This window comes from Herpailurus yagouaroundi, unplaced genomic scaffold (genome assembly GCF_014898765.1).
Source record: "Herpailurus yagouaroundi ecotype Mexico unplaced genomic scaffold, PumYag 182, whole genome shotgun sequence".
Lineage (NCBI taxonomy): Eukaryota > Metazoa > Chordata > Mammalia > Carnivora > Felidae > Herpailurus > Herpailurus yagouaroundi.
Window position 1 is genome coordinate 15765681 of NW_024412413.1, and position 23366 is coordinate 15789046.

General features: G+C 47.4%; 1 protein-coding gene across 3 annotated transcripts in view; it reads right to left on the reverse strand.

The window, feature by feature from the left end:
- The window catches only part of RFX4 (regulatory factor X4), a 164730-nt gene that overhangs the window by 88631 nt on the left and 52733 nt on the right, over positions 1–23366 (reverse strand). For all 3 annotated transcript variants that reach the window (XM_040490998.1, XM_040490997.1, XM_040490999.1), the window contains one exon: positions 13013–13136. In XM_040490998.1, coding sequence (XP_040346932.1) covers positions 13013–13136 — 124 coding nt within the window. The remainder of the gene's footprint in view (positions 1–13012; positions 13137–23366) is intronic.

A 23366-nucleotide genomic window follows, 5' to 3' on the forward strand; every position in this document is an offset into this window, starting at 1 on the left:
ATTTTTATTTTTATTGGCCAGTATTTTGGTTTTTTTCCCACTTTATAATAGTTCTCAAATATGGAGCTGCCTGATTAAAGGGGAGAAATATTTCAAGGTTTGGGAGAGGTACCGTCAGTTGCTTTCTATGAAGTGCAGAAGGCTATTATCACTTTTAAAAAATGTGCGAAATTGAAGGGCCAAAAGAGACCTTCCATTTGAGCATCAGGCTTCTTGTCTATCAAACAGAGATAAGACACTGGCTCAGCTAATCTCACAGGCTTGCGGGGGTACCAAAGGAGTCAGGGAATGGATGCCCAGCCCTGCCTCCTGGGCCGCATCAGCCTGGGATGGGAGCAGGAAGGCGGGTAAGAGCTCTGCCTCGGCGCGCTTTCAAAACTGCACGGGACAGTGACCTGCTTCCAGGCAGGGTGCTGGAGCAGAGGGGTCCACGTGTGTTAACACCCCGCTCTGTCTCCACAGTCCTCATCCTCTTCTAGCCCGTTCTCTTCATTGGCACCCTCTAGTAAGATCCTTTGACGGATTTTCGGAGGATCCTCATTGAACTCCTTTTTTTTTTTTTTTTCAGACTTCTGTGGTATATCCTGATCTCCCAAGCAATATTACTCGTGCGGTTAGAATATTTAGTTCTTTTTGTGACAACACATTTTATCTAGAAATCCTGGAAGACAAATCCTCTCCTCCTCCTCGAAAAGAGAGAAAGATGATTTCAAACAGGGAACTAAGAGGAAGGGACGTTGCTGAGTAGGGGGTGGGGGGTGGGGGACGCCGCACAGCATCACGTTCTTCCCAAACGGAGGTCAAGACTTTTCCCACTCTGAGCAAAGAAAGGGCTGTTACAGATTGCACCCCTCCTTCCAGCCGCAACAAAAACCTGTGGGAAGGGGGTTTGCTGCCTTTTTTTTTTTTAAGTGTTTCTTACGGGCTGCAAATTACAAATTATTCTCTTCTCTTGTCACCAAATAATCGGCTGGTCCCAGAATCTGAAAGCCCAGCACAATTTAGTTTGAGTCTCAAAATGCAGGGTCGGTTCAGCCCCACTAAGGCTGTTCAGCTTTTAATTTCTGCAGCAAGACTCAGCAAACAGTCAACCACTTTTGTGGAGCTGTGAAAGCTGAGTTTCGCTGTTTGATAAATGAGCAGGCGGCAGGCAGCCCCTCTTTCTCTTTTTGTATGGATTCAATGAAGCCTGCCTAAAGAACACCACATGCTGTTCTAGCTACTGATCTAACATTCCGCAACATCCCAGCCTTCCAAATTCCCTTTAATTACTCGGGAATCCCACCCTTCTCCCTTTGAGCCGAGGCAGCCAGGGCCGGGGGCTCCATGGGGCTAGGGGTGGGAAGCAGAGCAGCCCTGCAGAACTCCCCTCCCTGGAGCTGCCGGATTTCTTCTAGGTGGTGGTGGCCAGGCTATCCATCTCTCCTGTCCACTCTTCTCCCCGGTCAACCACGTGTGGCTCTAGGCTGAAGGCAATTCCACACGTGGGCTCTCCTGACATGATTTCGTGGGCACAGACTTTCAAGAAATGTGAGTTTTAGGCACATGTTTCTGAAATGACATATTCAAACCACCCCCCCTCCCTTTAAGAGAAGGAAGGGAAGGAGGGAAAGAGGAGCAGCCTCCACCCTGAGCATCAGCAAGAACCAGGCACTGGATGAGGTGTTTGACATGCAACGTTGATTTCATCCTAAAGACGATGCTGGAGGGAAAAATATGGTGATCCCCATTTCACAGATGAGATACAAGGATCTACGTCTGTTCAAGCCTCCTCAGATTCACAGACTCCAGTTCGACTGTCTCTCCTGTTCTTCAACATGGCTGGTACCCATGGGAGCCAGCAAGGGGTCCACTAATTGTGTGTGAAAGCCCTGATGTCCTGTCTAGATGCCGCCTCGGGACACCTTTACAGCCACTCCAGAAAGCCACTCTGTCTTGTTACTCTTACAGACAGGCTTTGTTTGATTTTGATCTCAAAGTGTATGATCTTGATCCAGCTTGATCTCCAAACTTAAGTCATGAGGGACAGGCTTTGAAAAAAGGCTGTGGTTGTTTCCAAAAATTCAATCCACCCTCAGGAGGCAACGATTTGCCACCAACAAGGATTGATCCAAAAGGAGCTCCAAGGTAATGGGATAAGTGCACATCCTCCCACACTTTGAAGGAGACAAACTCATGTGTATAAGGAGTCAAGTACGCTCAGAACAGTTCAAAAATAAGAGCTGTGGGTCTGAGTTGAGAGGTTTTTTGGGTGTGGGAAAAGTAGAGGAGCTTTTCAAATAGCGAGAGGTGAGAAATTCGGTATAAGGGCAAGTTGTTTTGTAACTATGTATTGCAAAAGTCCTGTGCCTTCTCTTAAAAACACAGACGCACAATTGTTTTGAACACGAGAAAGAGATGATTAAGAAAAGAGGTTGTTCCAAGGGATTCTAATTGTCACAACTTCAAGTGTGAAAGTGAGAAACGTACTCACTTTCTTTGTTGACGAGAGACCTCACCCCTTTAGCAGAGAAGAAAATATAATTAAGTTAGTGGTATCAATAAGGATTTTGAAACAGTCTGCCTCCATGCTTTCACTTTGAAATGGGTGTTTGCCAGAGCGATTACACTATCCTGATGCACCTCTGGCCATTCAAGAGTTTTCTGGGAACACCTACTAGGCGCCAGGTGCTGGGCAGGGGGGGTGGCTGCAGGAAATTCCCCCGAGAGAAATTTCACATATTTACGAGAAACTCCTATCTAGTGCGATGAGACAGAAATGGAATTTCAAATCCCATGCATGGGTTGATGAAGGATTCTGTGAAAACTCCCAGAGCTACAAGCGTAACAGCGAACGTGTGTTGTCCCTCGAGAGGTAGGTACCATGGATGACAATTCTGAGAAGCCCCCAACCCATACGTGAGCCCAGTCTCATCCTGAGGCTGCCTGGATGGTGTGTCACGTGTTTAAGTACAAGAAGAGACAGTCCTCACACACGGGCTTAGCTAGAATGAGGTGAGTTACATAAGCTACAGGTTAAGTCAAGACCGGAATAACTCCGAAGGCGACAACAGGAGCGGGTGAGGGTGGTAATGGCAGCATGCGCGCCAGGCAGGACATTTTTAGAACAATTGTTCTCAAAATTGTTCAGAAGGAAGAGCAGCGGGAAGAGCCAAAACATCGATGTTAGCGGTGATATATTAAAAACACGATGTATCAAAGTCATGGAATGCTGCCATGGTGAACTGAAATCATAATCATAGCTGACATGCACGGGGTGTTTATATTTACCAGGCACTGAGCTGAGGAAGCCCCCTCCCCCAATAGCCATTATGACAACAACTCTCCACGCGGTTGCCGCCATGTTCCCATTTTCTGGATGAAGAAACTGAGAGAGGCCCAGAGTGGTTCGGAAATCGTGTGAGCTCACCCAGCTGGTAACGGGTGGGGACGGGACTCGAGCCCAGACAGTCTGACTTCTGAGCTTGGGCAGTGCGTGACACGTAGAGACACCTGAAATCACACACTGTGGGGTCGGGTATGAAAGCAGACCTTCTGACGTGGACACCCCACAGCAGATACTCAAGGTGAAGAAAAACACACGCAGGAATTTACAGTTGCAGGGAACTCCATCAATGGAATTAGTGTTTTCCTTTGAAAACTGGCAACAGAGCATTCCTGAAGGATCCTGATGCCTCAAGAGCACCTTCATCTTCCTGCGCCCCCGCAGGGCCCTGCACGTGACTTGGGGTCAGTGAGGGGAATGGAAGGACTCTCGAGGAAGAGGGCAGGCACGTCAAGCAAGAAGGATCTTTGGCTCCTACCCCAGGTATACGCAGCTGCCCCAAGCACGGGTCCCCAGAACACACTTGGCATTTTCTGGCATCGCTTGAGCACGGCCAGCAGTGAGGAAGGAGCCAAGCATTCAAGGAGGAGCCACCCACAGCCCAAACTGCCAATTACCTCAAGTCCTCACAAGGAAAAGGCAGCATATAAATACATTCAATTCATACATCTGTCGCCCCACCTTCCCCTTATCTGGTCTCCCTGCTGCTTCCTGGTCTCCCTGCCCCGCAGCGGGGGTCCCGTGTTCCCCCACCCCTTAGATCCAGCCCCGCCACTCCATGTGTGACCTGGGGAAAACCACTCAATTCCTCTCAATTCCCTCAGCTAAAAAATGATGGGGTCTCACCAACCAATCTCTAAGTCCCTAAATAGATTAAACTCCTTTATATTGATATGTCAGTAACCGATATATGTTAATGACTCATCCCGCTCTGTTCTAATTGCATTTTTACGGACTTAATCAAAGGAACGGAGGGTTCCGGAAATCAACAAAGCCTTCAGGGGACACACAGTTTTGAGGCTAAATGGCCTCTCCACGTATTCAAATGGCACTATCTCCTAGCTGTCTAGTGCCCATCCACGAGAGCCTCTTGCTGACGAGCTGACTATAAATCACGTTACCTGCCCAGTGTCTTTAAGTGATCAGTCTGTGCCACCTGTGTCCTTCTCCTGGGCTCCTAACCTGACAGTATTCCATACATGTTTTCAGGATCCTGGGTTCCATTTCATCGTTGTGACACTTATAAAAGGACACACAGGGACAATGTGGGGGAAATGGGTCAAAAGGTCCAAACTTCCAGTTGTGAGATAAAAAAATGTCCTGAGGACATCACCTGTCAGCATGGTGACCATAGTTCATACTGTGCTGTACATTTGAAAGCTGCTGAGAGGGGCGCCTGGCTGGCTCACTCGGTTGAGCTTCTGACTTCGGCTCAGGTCATGATCTCATGGTCTGTGAGTTCGAGCCCTGCGTCGGGCTCTGTGCTGACAGCTCAGAGCCTGGAGCCTGCTTCTGATTCTGTGTCTCCCTCTCTCTCTGACCCTCCCCCGTTCACGCTCTGTCTCTCTCTGTCTCAAAAATAAATAAACATTTTTAAAAAAAAAAAGAAAGAAAGAAAGCTGCTGAGAGAGTAGATCTTAAAAGTTCTCATCACAAGAAAGAAAAAATTATAACTCTGGGTAGTGACAGATGTTCACTGAACTTATCTGGTGATTGTTGCACATTATACACATATATCAAACCATTATGCCATACACCTAGAACTAATGCAATGTTATATGTTAATTATAGCTCAATGTTTTAAAAAAATGAATACACGTATTTCTAAAATGCTCATATGTGGATAAAATGGTTCATTGTTTACCCCTGTCTCCTTGCTAACCAAACTCTAATTTTTTATTCCAGGAGGCGATGGTCTACATTTTCCTGCTTCCCTGACAACCAAGGGCAGCCAGTGAGATGTAGGGGAGATCACTGGGCAGGGCTCTGGGAAGGCTCTTGAAGATAGCCGATTTGGCTGGAGTTTTGACCTGTCTCTTCTTACCCCCCTTTTCCCCCTTCTGGCCTGGAATATAAGCCTTTGTTGTCCAGCAGCCACTTTGGACCATGAGGTGATACAGAAGTTGGAAGCCATCCGCTACAAACGGCAGGGCACAGAAAGAGGAGGAGCCTAGGTCCCCGATGCTCTTAAAGGGCTGTTATGCCGGTGTTGGGTTATCATCTTTTATATTTAATGTGAAGAAAAGGAAAACCACTCATTTATTTAAGTCACTGTTTGGGGATGGAGAGGGGCATTTTTCACCCACAGCCCCACAATACAATTCCTAACTGATCCACCTTCTGATTTCCACCCAGAATTAACTTCCCAGAGAAGGTTCCAGTAGCCGTGGAGTCAGCCATGCCATCTTTGTCCAAAGGGAACAAAACGAGCATCCAGTTCACAGGGCTGGGTAAGGACTACACGAGATAGTGTGTGCGGAGGGCTTGGCACAGAATCGGCGTCACTGCCCATCCCAGTTTCTAACTGAAAAGTATTTCCAACTAATGCAGTAAAGATCCCCGTATGTTTGTAGACTGACTTCCCTATTTGATAGATGGAGGGACTGAGGTTCAGAGAGGGAAAGGGACCTGTCCATGGTCACAGAGAGAGTAAGGGCAACGGATCCTCAAGTTGAGGACTCAAAACCTGGCATTATTGGAAACTCCTGGCCAATGCCCATGGTGGGGCCTCAGTAAAGGTCTGCTGAGGGAGACAAGTTTTTGCCTCACAACCTCTCTGCAATGCATGTGACAGATAAGTGGAAAGCAATCTGCTTATAAGTCAGAGATGTGCTCTTGGCTCAGAAATCTGAGGCCCGGTTTTTCTTTCTGAAAAAGCTTAGCTTGCTGCTAAACATAGAGATGTTCCACCTTTGTGAAGGCAGGGCTTTTGCTTAGAGATCCCCCAAAAAACCAAGTGGAGATGCAGGAGAGAGAAGTATTTGGTGAAATCAAAACACCTTCCTCAGCTTCCGTGGATCCCACAAGGCTGCGGGTCGGGAGAGGGCAGTAGTGCATCCCTGGGGCTCTTCCCAGATTGACCTCATTCTCAGGCCACCAGTCACCCCCCACCCTTGAGGAGGCAGAAGTCTCCTCCCTTTGTCCCCCCAGTCATGTGTGTTCCAGCTCAGGGGCACATCTGCCATCTTGTTCTGTGGTTTCTCATGGGCACGTGTCCCTTCTGCAGCCCACTCCCCTCGAGGACAGACTATCTTCTTCACCCTACTTCCCATCTGCCAGCACAGAGCTGGGGCCACAAGGGATCGAGATAAATGAGTAATAAGTGGGGGAACACAAGTGTCGAGGGGGAACCAGCATGGGAAATACTGGCTGCAGGGTTCACAGTGCCCAGAACACCTGGGAGGGGAAAGATTTGAGGGGCATTTCTCAACTGTGATACCAGCACTCATGCCTCTGAGAGACAGGCCGAGATTTCAGTCCCAAATGCCATCATCTAACAGGTGCCAGGTGGTTGCTAATGACCGCACCAAGGTCAAAAGGCCCAGTATTTTGTTCTCCACATACACCTACCTCCAGCCCCCCCCCCCACATACATACCCTACCCCCAAAATAACTTGCCCTGGGTAAACTGAGATAAGTTGAAGTGCATGCACTCTTAGAGCCAGACTTTCCAGGTTCACATCCATTTACTGTCTGTGTGGCCTTGGGCAAATTACCTTATCTCTCTGGGACTCGGTTCACCCATCTACAAAATGGGGATAACAAAAGTTCCTACCTCATAGAGTAGTTTGGAGGAGGCAGATATATGTAAAATGCTTAGAACAGTGCCAGGTCATAGAAAGCCCTAGGTGTTTGCTATTTTTATTAATTTTATAAAAAGCTCTCTAACATCTGTTAAAAAGAATGGTCTATTAATAAGCTTGGACGATCTAGGGGTCCCTGGGTGGTTCAGCCAGTTAAGTGTCAGGTCATGATCTCGCAGTTCATGAGTTCAAGCCCCACTCTGTGCTGACAGCTCAGAGCCTGGAGCCTGCTTCAGATTCTGTCTCCCTCTCTCTCTCTCAAAAATAAACAAACATTAAAAAAATAAGCTTGGACAATTTAGCTGGGTATGATGTCACGTGTAGGCCAATTCTGATCCCCATGATTTTGTTTCAATTTACAGTTCCACTCACTGTTCTCTAAAAATTTACTTTACTGCTGTTTACTAGAGAACTGGGGTTACCATTTTGGAAGTTTTTTTTTTTTTCTCAACCTGGCAAGCCTGTAAGCACCAGCAGCAGGAGAAAAAGGTCAGGGACGAGCAGGAGGTCAGACCACATGCCCCACTTCCCCTCTGCAGGTCCTCAGGCCACACGTGGTCAGGGCTGAGCTGCGAGTCTGGGAGGAGTTTCCAAGTGGATGTGAGGCTGCAGGTTTTGATTGGAGCCCTGGACCAGACTTCAATGTCTAACAGAGAGCCTACATTATTGAAAAGAGACTTGTTTTTATAATCAAGAATCAAACAGCAATTAAGCCTGCCATGAAGCCACCGGGGGTCAGGGAAGGAGGCTGGGCCATAGCGTGAGCAAAATCACTTTCTGTGTGTACACTGCTGAGTTCGTCCTGTTCCACACACCGGTTACATCTGTGGGGGCTCATCTGGGCATCTCTAAGAATCAGGGTGTAAGAGCAGGTATGCAGTGAGCTGGTTAAAACCCTCCAACACTAAAACAGAGCCGGATGGGGGATCCTCAGCGGAGGAGCAAGAGCAGCCTGGGGGTGGGTGGTGGAAAGTCAGCTGGAGAGCACATCCCTTCAGCCATTGTGGATGGAGATCCACGGGGTTCCCCCCAACCCATGACTGGACTCATTCCTGCAGCCGGATGGATGGCCATTCCAGCAGAGGGCGCTGGCGGGAAGAGCCCTCAAAATGAGTCCGGCTGACTTTCCTTCTTTCACACTCCTCTGATGCCCCTCTGCTCCAGCCCTGGAGAAGCCAGAAGACAGAGGGAGGAAGGAAGCACCCACCCTGCCCCTCTTTGACAGAGCAGATTCTGAGCCCCAGGAAGGGAGAGGCTCTGCCTTGCATGTGAGATGCATGTTTTAAACTGGACCGAGTGGGACTTTTTCATAGCTGAAAATTAGTTAATCTTCTAACCAACACCAATACGATGGCTGAACATGGTTGGGATGCTGTGGGGTTTCCCTGTGATGTCATCGGAGGGCAGAGCAGGACAGCTGAGCAGAGGACTTTGAAGGTAGCCCTTCAAAGTAAGTGAAAATACAACCAGTTTCCATTGGTACCTGGACAAGTTCATCCGTGCCCAGCAAACGGGTAAGGGAAAATTGATACAATGTCTGTTTCATATGGGCATCATACAGGCTAAACACATTCACGTGTATCAAATGATTTCAGCGTCCTTGGCAAATAGCAATAACACAAGTCATTCAATCTTCAATAAATATCTGAGGGTCTATTATGTGCCAGGCGCTATTCTGGGAGTTAGGGATGCATAGTGAACAAAAAAAAAGGCCTCATGGAGCTTCCATTCTAGAGAAGGAGGCAAATAAAACACAAGCAACATACAGATATATATATATATATATATATACACACACACACACACACATACACACACACATATATATACATACATATATGATTAACATACATATGTACATATATATTATGTCATATGAATATTATCTGTAATATACTGAGGTAGAATAACAGGCAATGATGCCATACAGATAATTATACATATAACATGTAATATATTAGTTATATCACATATGTAACAGTTCAGACAGTTATAAGTGCTATAAAGAAAAAGCATGGTAGGAAACAGAGGAAACAGGATGGAGTGAGGCCAGTTTTAGATAGCGGTGGCTTCTTCCATTGGTAGAATGCCTTACAATGTTAAAAATGCTCTCCTAAGCAGCGTCTCATTTTATCCCTAGAGTCATTTGTGAGGGATTATTCCCGTCTAGAGGTAAGGAAATGGGAGCTCAGGAAAGTGAAGTGACTCCAAGCCGGGTGACCTTTCGTTACCCTAGCCAACAGAAAGGCAGGCGCAAGCCCAGTACAGCTTGAAGCTTCAGCATTCTCTGTGATGCCTCAATCAATTCTGGGACCCAAAGTCAATACGGGCTTACTGGAAGCCAGTGCTTATGGGGCTTGGCCGCAGTGCTGGAAAGAGGATCTCTTTCAGTTCTTCCCTGCAGCAAAACTATTGCTGCTGTCCACTCGCTTTATCAAGGACAGTATCCCCACCAGGCCACATGGGGGGGGGGGGGGCAGAGAGCCTCACCGCTGATGCTGTTTCACCTCAGCCCATTTGCAAGCTGGGGAGGAGAGTGGGGGGTTGCCCGGATGGCGGGGAGCGGGGGCGGCAGCGTGGTGGAAGACTATCACCAAATTTTTCTCTAAAAATGAAGCTGAAATATTGAACCTTGCCGACGCAGAGCTAAAAGTTCATAGATGAATAGCATCAAGTTTGGATGGATCTGCTCAAAGGAAGGCTGCCCACAATTACACCCCAGGCTTCACAGAACAACCAGTCCCTTTCTCTACGGGGGGATGGCAGCTGCAGCTGGGAGCCCTTAGGAAGGGCGAGCATGACCGAGATTTCAGTTCAACAAGCTCAGTGTAGAAACCCTCAGCAGGCTCCTTCTGTCCTCTGTGGCTGGAAGGACAGCCCGAATTTCCAGCGCATTTGAAATCAATGGCAAGGTACCTGCAAAGCACTTTTGCATTTGTGCTTTTAATACCATTAGAGTATGTCATTGCTTTTGGACTGAGTTTGGATGTCTTTTTTTAATGACTATTTTGGAAGCAGCTGGCACTGTAATTCTTAGAAAAGTTATTATTTGGAAACAATATTTTGAAAATAAGACCTGTGGACATAGATGTCAGTAGGACCAAGGATTAGAGAACAGAGGTGATCTGGTGGAGGTTGTCCCGAGGAGGAAGGGGGGCTGAGCAGTGGGAGGTGGCAGAAGGGGAAAGGGGGGGTGGCAGAGCAGAGGGGGCTGGGACTGGCAGTGGGGAACCGGCAGGGGGAGGCCCAGGGAGCCTCCAGTGTGGTATGGAGGTGGGAGAGCATTCTGGAATGGGGATGTCTGTTCCATTAGATGCTGTCCGGGATGTAAATCCCTCCTTCAAACTTCAGTCTACTGGGGTCACAAATGCTTTCTGCGGGCTGTCTTGTGCAAATCAAAGAGGACTCTGGGTTTCATCCTTGGCTCATGGTGGTTCAGAACAGGGCCGTCCAAGAATACTTTCTGTGATGATGGAAGTGTTCTATGTGCACTGTCCAATACGACAGCCTAGCCTCTAGTGACATGTGGCCAGTGAGCATCTGAAATATGGCTCATGTGACTGAGGAACTGAATTTTTAATTCTGTTTAAGTTGAACAACCATATGTGGCTCACAGCTACCGTCTTGAACAGCACAGGTAGAGAGAAGTGGTGTAGACAGAAGAAAGAGTCTCACAAGGTGGGTCTGAGAAAGCTAACACCCAGGGAGTGGAGAGGAGGGGCTGAGTTAAATTGATTTTACCTAGATCACAAAGTCAAGGAAACCCTGAGCTAACAACAGTGTTACAGAAGTGAGAAAAAGGAAAGAAAAGGTCCTTATTTGGGCAAAATGGAGTTTCTAGATATGGCGAGGATTTGTGTTTTTATGGTCTTTCCCCCACCCCAGAATCTGTGCACAAACAGCTCATGGGGAAATTCATAACAACAACTGCAATGGCACGTGTGGGTGTCACTGTACCTGACCTATCAGATGACTGAGGGAATAGTACCTGAAGATTCATTTCCTGGTTTCCCCAAGGCTTTTGCATTACCAAGCCAAGCCACTTGCCTGCCCTGGACAGGGACATACATATACCACACATCATCCACTGACAATCATCTCCCTTGAATCCTGCAGCATCCCCATGAGGAAGGGAGGGGTTGATTCCCAGTTCACAGCAGAGAGGGCTGAGGCTCAGAGAGGTTAAGCGATTAGTCCAGGAGAGTTAGATTGTTGATCTCTTGGTTCACCCCACCTGTCCCTCCATCTGAGGCCCTATCCTGGACTCTCCACTGTGGCCGCCATGAGGAAGTGTGGATGCGAGTGAATGTCCCAGGACCCCAGACGTGTGACAAAGCTCCAGGATCCCCTGGATTCCGGGTGTGCTCTTCTGTCTCCCACCTGCTGAGGAGCTCACCGACTCCCTCCCTAGACTGTGAGCCTCTCCACAAGCGGGACCCATACTGGATTCCCTTCTCGTTTTCCCCAGAACACAGTGCCACCCACGCAGCCCATCTCAGCCAACACTGATGGACTGAAGACACAAACGGAAGAAACAGCAAAGGTGGTGTCTCCACTGACTTAAAAAAAAAATTATTATCACGTATGAAAAACAGGGTTAATGCATCACAAAAACATATGCCCTTCCCTAAGTCACCACGGAGCATCTTCCCATTTATTGAGTGGAGCCAATTCCCAGCCACTCAGTTTTAAACCCTCCAGGGGGGTGGGCCCAGACCTGACACTACTCTCTTTTCTCTTTTTCCTGCTGATGATTTTGTCTGTTGGGAAAAGGGAATTCCCGAAACATAAACAGTGACTTGTTTTTGCCGGTTCAGTCCGTGTTATGCCCACACTCAGAAAACTGGTGAGGAACAGTGGTGCCAAATCAGCCTGCCTATCTTTTTGTTAGTGGATGCAGTAAAAAACTATACATAGGAAAAAGAAGCTAAGGAGAAACAGTTCGGATGTACTGTCTCAAATTAAATTGGGTATTATGCAGGTGTAAAAATCCATATTTTTATCTATCAAATAGACAATGATCAGTCTTTAAAAGTACTCTGGGGCACCTGGGTGGCTCACTTGGTTAAGCGTCCGACTTTGGCTTGGTCATGATCTCACGGTTTGTGAATTCAAACCCCGCATCGGGCTCTGTGCTGACAGCTCAGAGCCTGGAGCCTCCTTCAGATTCTATGTCTCCCTCTCTCTGCCCCTCCCCTGCTCGCTCTCTCTTCTCTCTCTCTCTCTCTCTCTCTCTCAAAAATAAACATTAAAAAAAAGAAAGAGTGCTCCAACAGCTTTCCTTGGCCTGTTAAATGTGAATGATCAGTGACAATGAGTTTTTGTGGACAGAGTCCTAAGTGTGGAAAATGTTTTTGTCATGAGACAGACAGCAGCCAAGCCTGCGGTAATATTGCAAATAAGACCACTCCCAGCAGAGGATTCTCAGATCTCTAAGCTAATGATGTAAGGCCATCTTCCAGCTTCTCCAAGGCTTTCACATTACAGACGCAAGCAGTTTGCCTGCCCCAGACTCACTGACAGACATGGAACACACTTGGGAGTCTAATATTTGTCCCTCGGAAGGAAAGAAGTCACTTCCTGCAAATTGAGTACTGAGGAAAGTCCAGTTAGGTGTTCCCTTTTTACTCTATGACCTGTCTGAATCGTGTGGAAGTTTTCATACTTCGGTATTACTTTGTTTTGGTATTGGGCTTGGTATTACCTTGCTAATAAGCCTTTGAACTTTTTACAGCAAAGTATTATAGCAAAGCTACCAAAGTATTTAAGTTACCAAAGCAACTTTAAAAAAAAGCAATTAAGATGTTCAAAATGATTAAGAACAGTGCAAAAATTACTGGGAAGAGGGGAAGGATAGGAATAAGCCTGGGGAGGCTGGACTCACCTTTCCAAAGCTGGCCGCGTTGACAGGCTGGGTGTCATTCTTCTCGCAGAAGTCCAGGTAATGCATGTAGAGGGCGCTGCGAGGGATGCAGACCCCCTCCGCGATCTCATAGTTCTCCTCCAGCCTGTGGAATGAATGCCCAATGAGCAAGCCTCAAGCAAGAAGGGCATGGTCTTTCTAGCTCTCCTCCAGAGGAGGACTTGAAGAGAAGTGTTCCTACAGATGGGGAAACTGAAACCCAGGAGGACAGAGCCACATGGTCACGCGTGAAGGTGGTAGGTCGGCAGGATCGGACTTCTAGCCCCCGTGGCTGTGTGACCTCGGATCGCTTTCAGCTCAAATTCCCAGTCCCTCTCTTCCATGCTGCCATTGGTCTGGGTGGATCAGGTTCCCCCAAACTCCCAAAGTGATATACAGGATCCTGTAGGTGCCCCAGTCAGCCGAGCTTCGAACCACACACTCACTCGTGTAGCCATTTCTAACAGGTGTCCCAGTGTCGGAGCGTCTTTGCTAACAAGAGCAGTGCGGTGGGATAGCCGTGGGAAAACAAACGCCCAAGGAGAAACCAGACAGTGGGACAGCCAGTAATCCACTGACTGAAGGAAGGTTTTAGGATCACAGCGGGAGCCGAACCCTCTGGTTTCTTCAGGATCGTCTCTGCTGTGCTGGAATTACGATTCTATACCCATCACCTTCGTGATGACCCTAGTTTAAGGGTCTAGGGTAGGGACTTTCCATGGGGATTCAAACCCCAGTGTTGTCACTTGCTGGCTTGGTGACCTTGAGCAAGTTATTTACCCTTAGGTAGGGTTTCCTTTTGGAGGTGCTGGCTGTGATCACCTCATAAGCTGTTGTGACAATCGAATGTGTGACACGTGCAGGCATGGTGCCTGGCACACGATAAACACTTAGTAGGTGTTGGACCTCACCATCATACACCTATCCTCTCCTTAAAACATCTTTGGGTGCCCATATGTCCTGAATGGGTGCTAGATCTTGGGATATAAAAATAAACTAGATACAGGTTATCCTATTTTCCCCTCTTTCACCTAAACACCAGAGTGTAGGCATCGAAAAGAATCCTGCCCCCTTTTTCATAGACACATTGAAAGGTTTAAGAACACTGGGGGGCGCCTGGGTGGCGCAGTCGGTTAAGCGTCCGACTTCAGCCAGGTCACGATCTCGCGGTCCGTGAGTTCGAGCCCCACGTCCGGCTCTGGGCTGATGGCTCGGAGCCTGGAGCCTGTTTCCGATTCTGTGTCTCCCTCTCTCTCTGCCCCTCCCCCGTTCATGCTCTGTCTCTCTCTGTGTCCCCAAAATAAATAAACGTTGAAAAAAAAAAATTTAAAAAAAAAAAAAAAAAAAAGAAAGGTTTAAGAACACTTCTTCCAGCAGAACTGCCAGGGCACATGACAACTTGGGGACGTCTCTTTGGGCCTGCTGCTTTCAGAGCCTGGGGCACACACTGTTCAATTAACTCACGAACAGAAGATATTTCTCTTTGGATCACAAACTGGATTTTTGGAAACGACCCAAAGTCATTTGGAACCAAGTTTGAGGAATAAAGTGACTGGAATAGCCCTTTCATCTCAAACATTTGTTGTGGGGTGGGGAGTGGGGGCAGAGACAAAAATAAGGCAAGATTCTAGAGCAGTGAAATAAATATCCTCAGATGGCTTCTAACTTCTCAGGGGCACTTGCCAAAGAAGTGGTCCAGTCCTGCCGTGACTGTGAAGCAGAATGAGGACACGGCCTCCTGAGGTGGCCACTTGAAAGGGCAGTGCTCACTGTGCTCATTCCAGCATGTGGTTGAAAGAAAATCAATTCAATCATTTCACATCCAAACCCTACCAATGAATATAACCCTAGGCACGCCCAGATAAATGAAGAAGCCTGGTGCTGAGTGGTCTCATCACCTCACCTAGTCCCCCTTCTTCTGGGAAGGGGAGCACTGAGTAACTCCTGATCATTTTTAGAAGTGTTCCGGGAAACGTTTATGCAATCCTTTCTGGGTGACCTAATTCCTTGAGGTTGGCATGGTGTCCGAGTCACTCCTGCATCCTTGAAGGCCAACATATTCCTTGGCACACAGCAGGTGCTCAATTAAGTGTCTGGTGGATGGATCGTTGCAGTTATATATTCATTCGACAAATACTTATTGATCTCCTACCACCTGCCAAGTGCTGGGGAGCACTTGGTGAGCAAGATAGTCCTTGTTTGCATGTAGGGAATAGATTAAATGGTGGGCAGATGGATAGAGACACAGGTAATCTTTAAAATTCAACAAATATTTATTGAGTTCCAGGCACTGCTCTCGACATTAAGGAAACAGCAGAGAGCAAAACAAAGGCCCTGGCCTGAAAGGGCTTACATTCTAGTATACATGTCCCTGACATCGGAAATTAGAACAAACATTAGATGTGGCTCCCCGTGGGAAAATGCTTTCACATAGAGATGAGATTTCTTGGGACTGTCCTAAGCTTCAGGTCTGGTATGAATGGGAATCAGCCTTCTAGCTTAGCCTGGACCCCTAACTGCCATTCACAGCACTGTTTCTCTATAAAAGTGAGTTCAGAGGTCCACATGACCAGTTTACATACAAACTGGTATGGACCATCCAAATACGGCAGCTTTCACAAACTGGGGTCTCACAGACATGCTTTGCGTGGCCTCAATATTGTTGGCCTGGCTTTTAAAATTCAGGACATTTCCCCTAAGAATCTGGCTTCTTGTGAAAAGGCTGAGATCTGGCAATGCTGGGCCCATATTCCCACATGACAATAATTGGCCAGAGGTAGGTGTGCCCTCGAGTTGGCCAGAGTCCTCACTCCTCCCTACTTTTCTGACACCAATCTATTTTCTGTTCCTTGTCTGGCTCCTGTAGCCTCTTGCGTTGACATAAGGCATGACCTATGCCCTGGTTCACTTTGCAGTCTATCTGGGAAGAATAATGCATCAAAATATGAAAAATTAACTACTATAAGAGCAGTCAAAGGTGGGAGAACAGAGAGATTCCTGTGTAGATGAGAAGAGGTAATTAAGGGTTCACGGATGAACTGGGATTTGAATTTTGGGACAGCTAGCATCAGTTAGCGCTTTTCCCAGGTGCCAGGCACTGGGTATCTGGTATCTCTTTCCATCCTCACAATAACCATATAAGGTAGGTTTTATACCCATGTATCCAATGAGGAAACTGGATACATGGGTATAAAGCCTACCTTATGTGGTAGGTTTATATGGCTCAGAGAGTGGAACTCATGTGCCCATGGTCGCGCAGGCAGTAAATGGGAGAGTCTTCCTTTAACCCACTACAGTGTCCTGTTGTGGTAGATGGAGGGGATTCTAGGCAATGGAGAACAGCAAGGGTGAGAGACAATGTGCTCTGGATGATGGAGACAATGGTCTGAGTGGAGAAAGGGCTTGCAAAGGAGCCTTTAAAAAAAACAAAGGGGGAGGGGGTATGGAGAATCTTCCAATGTCCCCAAGAGAATATGGCCTGGAATAGAAGTTTGGCAACCCTCGGAGTTCAAGAATTACTGCAGAAATGTCATTTACGGGAGGCGATGGAGCAGTACTCAGTGAACTGAAAAAATAAAGACTCAGAGGCAGGAAGACCAGAGTGTTTCTGGGATGCTGTAGAAATAATAATAATGTCATCAATAACAACAGTCACTAATATGAATTTAAAGCTTACTATGTTCTATTAGCCAACAACGGATTGATTGTAAACGAATATAACAATAAAAACAAAAAACATCCAAGTTTCCTTGGTTTCATCTTAGACTACTGAGAGTCCCATTAAGCAATTTCCTCTCAGGGGCACCTGGGTGGCTCAGTCGGTTAAGCATCCGACTCCTGACTTCCGCTCAGGTCATGATCTCACAGTTCGTGGGTTCGAGCCCCACACTGGGCTCCACGCTGACAGTGTGGAGCCTGCTTGGGATTCTCTGTCTTCCTTTCTCTGCCCCTCCCTGCTCCAATAAATGAATAAATAAACTTTAAAAAAAAAAAAGCAATTTCTTTTCAAAGCTTTGATTTCAACTCTGTAGACTATGGTAGAACATTTTCCAGTCTAACACACACACACACACACACACACACCTTGGATGGCTGCAACTTTGTGCAGGACAAGCTGTGGGGAGGAGAAAGTATCCCTTTTTGCTTATCCTTGCTAATCATTTCCTAAAATTAACTTTGGACAGAAAAATCCATAGGTACATTCAATATACATGCATTTCAAGCCATTCAGAGTTCATCTTACAAAAGGCATATGACCCTTTAAAATGATAGAGGGCCATTTTTCTTTTTCTTTTTTTTTTTTTTTTTTGAGTTTATTTCTGTATTTTGAGAGACAGACAGAGACAGAGAGTGGGGGAAGGGCAAAGAGAGAGGGAGAGAGAGAATCCCAAGCAGGCTCCTCACTGTCAGCATGGGGCTTGAACCCATGAACCATGAGACCAGGACCTGAACCGAAACCAAGAGTGGGACACTTAACAGACTGAGCCACTCAGGCACCCCTAGGGGGCCAGTTAGGTTTTCTTAGGCATGGTTGCAGCATGATCAGATTCACTCTTTGGCAGTTCATTCTGGCACCTCTACCGTAGGAGGACAAGGCTGACTAGTGAGGCCTGGCACACGGCAACTAACTCGTAGCTGCTGAACAAATGAATGAACAAACGAGACCAGTTAGGGGCTACCACAAGACTTCAGGCAAAAAGCGGTGGGGTGTAAATTGGAGGAGTGGCCGTGGGGGCAGGGATAACACTCAGTGCGTGTGGTTGTTATGCTACCAGATGTGAGATGGATGGCACCAACCAAGGCAAGCTCTCAGGTTCCTCACTGGACTGAAGGATGACCGGAGGCGCCATTCCTCATGGTTCAGAACTGCAAGGGAGTAATGGAGGGCGGTGATAATGTGGTGTTAGAGAGCACAGTCTCCCGGGTGGGTTCCTGGCTCCCCCTTACCATTAGCTATTTTGCTTAAGCCCCCCACCCCCCGTGCCTGAGTTTATATTTGATATTCTTGTGGCTTGCTCGCTCACTAAGTACGGCCAAGGGATCAGCATTAAAATAGAAGACCAGGGTTAAAATACATCCCATTAAATGAACCCATAGCAGCAACAAACTATCTGAATCCAGAGGAGTGTAAGTCACAGTTCACACAGGCTGAATTAATTAAGCAGTTACCTGCCAAAGGCCAGAGCCTTCTAAATAACTACAATGCTACCCACATTTTGTTCCTCTTCCCAGAGCTTCTTCGCCTCAAGGTATCTAGGTGGCTTATGACTATGAAGCATTTTAATAAGCTCTACAAATGAACAGATGTAACTGGCATTAAGGGCAACTTTGATGCTTGATGAGTTTCCGCAGAAAGAGCGTCATGATACCTTTCCCCAAACCTCCTTACAAAATCCAGAGGGTCCGTGCGTGTACTGAAGTTGCTAATTGGAATGTCTGCTTCGCTGACCAAGGCATGGCAGAAAGAAAGGCAGTTAATTATTTCTCTTCATATCTGATGAAATTTCCCCTTCTCCTCACTTGTAGAGGACATCATTAGTCTGACATGGTGAACAATACTCCATTATACCTGGATATTTTTAATGATCACCAAAAAATTCCCCACTTCTTCCACTTTTCTGATCTTCTATTTAATAACCTGATCATATTTGAATTGAACCTATCCTATTATGAGGAGATAATGAACTCAGTCTACTAGCCAACAGGAGTCATTATCTGCGGTATACATTTTGAAAAAGATCTCCTCATGAGGCTTTGGCCGCAGCAACCCAGGGCAGGGGAGGAAGCTCCGTATCAGCACTTGACAATGAAGACCAAATGTTTCAGCACCCAGCATAATTGTTCCTGCTGCTCTCCTTTGAAACCTGTTCTCTTCTCTGTACGTGTGAGATTTCAGTTCAGAGTCTCCACTACCCAGGTCTTTGCGGACATGTCTACAACAGAAACTTTCTCTTCTATTTTACCAGAAGATCAGACAGCAGGACTTTTAAAAGCCTTGCAGGACATAGTAACTTATTACTCAGGTTGACCCAGAGACTGAAAAATGCGTGAAAACAAACTTGCTAAGCAGAGGCCAGACAGTAATCTAAACCCATCAGTTACTCCCCTCTGCCTCTGTGGAGAAGTTCTAATTCCCTCCCTTGGCATGTACGGCCCCCACCATATGACCCCTGACTACTTCTCCAGGCTTCTCTCGACCCACTGCTCTGCACGTACACTTCTCCCCAGCCAAAGGACTGTTGATCTTGCACATGCTCCCCACCCCATATGTTCCAGGGCATTCCACCACGAGAGGTGAGCCCCTCTAGGCTCAGCTCAAATTTCTCTCCCTGACACTATGTTTAATTCCCACCCAGCCCCATCTGCTCATGGCCTCTTAGTTGGTTCCTCATCCTTGCCAGATTCATGGGTTCATTCACCCGATAACATGCAGAGTGTTGCGATGGGCACCCGCCAGGCACGGAGTTGCATCTGTGGAGGAGAAAGTCTTGACAGGAAGCGCAGCCTCTGCCCCCAAAGCTCTCATCACTTCCTGGGAGTTTCCACAGCCCTTCATATCTGTCTGCGGCTCCAACTGCCCTCACTGAGAAGCAGCACTGGGTTCAGAGGCAGGAGACGCTGAGGTTAAATCCTGCCCACACCACTTGCAAGGCACCACAGGCTCGGGTGTGTTGCTTGAACCCTCAGACCCTTGTCTCTTTCATCAGTAACATGATGCAAAGGATACTAATACCCATCTCCCAAGGCCGCTGAGGGGATTAACAAGAATCCACACACAACCCACAGCCCTCTAGGTGGCAGAGGGGGACGCTGGATAAGGGGCACCTGTCAGTATTATTCTAGGTTACTGTGGAATATTCTGGTAACACTTTACATCTTAGACTGAGAGTCCTTTGAAGGCAGGGACCAAACAGCATCCCTATTTATGTTAGCAAAGTTCCTACTACTGTGCCCTGAACACAGTCAGTCAACCCTGCAGAAGGAAGAGAGAAGGAGGTGGGAAGGAAGGAAAGCGGACTTTTACAGAGACGTTTGCACAGATCAGAAAAGCACTTTTTTTTTAACCTTAAGACCTGGGTGATTAAGGAAAAACCCCCAATTAATATGAACATATTTGCTTTATATTTTCTGTGCCAGGGATATTCACATTTGCTATCACTACTCACACAAGATGAGTAACATCATCTCCATGACATGGAGGAAGAAAGGGAGGGCCAGGCAAAGTGACTGCCCAAAGCCACTCTCCTGGGAAAAGCCAGGTATGGAGTATGAACTCAGGTACGAGGCTCCTAAAGCTCTCACTGTGTGCTATGGACTGACATTCCTTTGGTCAGTGAGCCGGCACACATTTACTGAGCACTGTGTGCCAGGCACTGTAGAATACAGCAGTGAGCAACAACACGCAATCCCTGCCACTGCCTTTAGGAAGCTGGCAATTGATCAGCAGAAAATGGGAACCAAGGAGAGGACTTCACTGGACAAGAAACACGAACAAAATGGTGGGCATTGGCTCTGGCTAGGTCTGAGGCTGAATCTATAAAAAGCCAAAACAAGCAAAGAAACAAAACCGATCCATTTTTCTTTAAACAGCACTTAAGCCTACGACTTGCTGCTAGGTAGACAAACCAACCAGAAACACGTGTTCAGATGGATCTGGTATTTCTCCCAGGGCCTCGGCTGGCTCTCCGTCCCCTTTGAGGGCCTTCTTGGGAATCAGGCAATCCCCCCCTCGGGTGGAGTGAGACTGTGACCCTCTGTTGTGTTCAGTTGCCTGCCTTGGTTTCTTCTTCTTTAAATAGGGGTAACAGTCCTGCCAACTCGACAGGGTTTTCATGAGCAGCAGAAGAGCTTGGTTGGTGAAGTCTCCAGCCAGGCACAAGCCTGGTTTGTCACTGGCATCTGGTTAACCTGTAGGTTTGGCTGATGCAGAGTGATGGGCTGAATCGGGGATTTAGTGCTGCCACTGTGATGATGGAATCGGACCAGAACCTAGAGTCCTCTAATCCATATCCTGTGTTTGGCCCACGAGCTACTGGGTTGGTATTCCAGAAAGGCCTGGAATTAGCCAGGTTCAAGAATCCCTATGCTCAGTGTTTGGTTAAAGTCGCCCCCCCCCCCCCCGCTTTTTTTTTTTTTTTTGACAAAAACTAGGCACTATATAATAGCACAGTGTCACAAGTTCAACTGTTGCCAATGCTTCCTTCTGTCAGGGCTGGGCCAGGGGTAGGCAACCCAGAGCTCCGGTGGCCACCAATGACAGCCGAGGTGATTTGGGTACCATTCTTTATCATACACCATCCCCCTCAACATTCTCTTTCCATCCGTTCCCCGTCTCTACTCAGTTCTACTTCACCATTACAAACAAGGCTGCAAAGAACATCTTCATAAGCCCCCCTTGCACACCTGTGGGAGTGTTCTCCATATTGGTGTCAAGAAGTTCTGGGTGTTCACAGCGAAATGTTAGCGGGACTACTAAATTGCCCACTCAAGCGGCTTTACCGTTAGACCTTAGAATTACACCTTAACCACAGCACAAGATACTTAAAAAAAAAAAAAAAAAAAAAAAAAAAAAGGATCATAGCTCCACACCCTAGCATCTCCTTGTCTGAGACATGCCCTTCACACTGTCCTGCTTAGTTACCTTTCTGCCTCTGCGGTAGAGGGTTTCTAGCAGGGCACCAGTCACACCTACAGGCATTATCGGACATCTCCGGCTGTTTTCAGTGCTAAAAATGTTCAGCCTCCCTTTCTGGAACAAGGTGGCCTAACTAATATTATGGAAGCGAATAATGTTCTGTCACTGTTGAATAAAGGATCAAGTCAGAGATGGGTACCGAACATCGGGTGCTGGTTACTCTGTGACTCTGGTCTAGGAGCTGTGACCTGGTCCGAAACTTCAACAAACTTCTTTGGAACAGTACCCAGTCCAGCTTTCTACCTGCGGCCTCCAAGAACATTTTAAAGAGAAATGTGAAATTTCTTTTGTTTTATATTAATTTGAAGGATCAAAAGGCCATCAATCACCCAAGACCTCCTTTTAATTTTTTTTTTTTGAAAGAAAAAAAACACCCCCCCAAGAAAGATGATTTGGTCTTCTACCCTCTTCCTTTGGGGAAGGGCCTCCCCCTGCACCCCATAAACTGCTGAAAGGGGAGATGACTCTGCCCTGACTGGTGCACAGGAAGCCAGAAGTGACACAGGCGACAAGGGAGGTGTGTGAGAGGGTAGGGCTCTGGAGGGGGACATGGGCTGGCAGCAAGCAGGCCAGGATGGTGGAACAGGCCGCTTACCATTCCAAAATCCTCTGCGTGAATAGAGGTTATTGTGTGGCCAGGATTCCAGCAGTGCTCCCCGTCCCCAGCGGCTTGGGCTTTACTAACCCTCGTGACCGAGGATGCTGGAAAGTGTTTGGCAGAAGGCATTTGACAATATTTGCCTGTTTTCTGCTGGGAACTGCCTCCAGATCACGTGGCCCCAATTATTTTAGGCTGCTTGGGCACTGTATTGTTTGTTCTTGGAGTGGAGATGGTCTCCGGGGCGATGGGGAGGGTGCTTGTGGCGAGGAGGGAGCAGGTGGAGGAGCAAATAGCCCCTAACCCAATTCCCAAAACAAACCAAGTGTCCCAGGAGAGCTCGGCATTGTCGGGAGACCAATGTCCTTTCCTGGGCCTACACACCTCCGTCCTGAGGGCCTGCACGCTGCCGTTGCAGAGAGCAGACAGCACAAAGGATGCACATGTCTCAGAGAATGAGATGCCATAGTGTGAGCTAGGTTCCTTTTTTTTTTTTTTTTTTTTTTTTAAGTATCTTATACTGTGGGTGAAGATACAAAATGGCAAAGCCCTTTGAGGGGGCAAATATTAGTCCCATTAATATTTTCTGGGTACCCAGCTCTCCTCGACGCCAACACAGAGAACACTCCAACAGGTGTGCAAAGGGACATCTGAAGATGCTCTCTGCGGCCCTGTCTGTAAGGGTGGAGATGAGATTTGGACACGACGTAAACGGCCAGCAGGAGGAAAGTGGTGAAATCGATCTGCCATTGTCATACGTGGAATCGTGTGCAGCAGCTAAAACGCGGCTGTGCTCTATGGACTAACGAGGGTATGGCTTCGGGACATTCCAGTGAGGAAAGGGCAAGTTGTGGGTCAACGCAGTGCAGCAGGTTGTAGGACAGTATCCTTAGTGTGATATGTCTGCATTCCTCTTGGAAAGGAGAAAATCCGAAATTTAAAAATCCGCAAGTCAGAAACCTCTGTTGGCACACATGCTTGTAAAAGCATAGGCAAGACACACACACACACACACACACACACACACACACACACACACACAC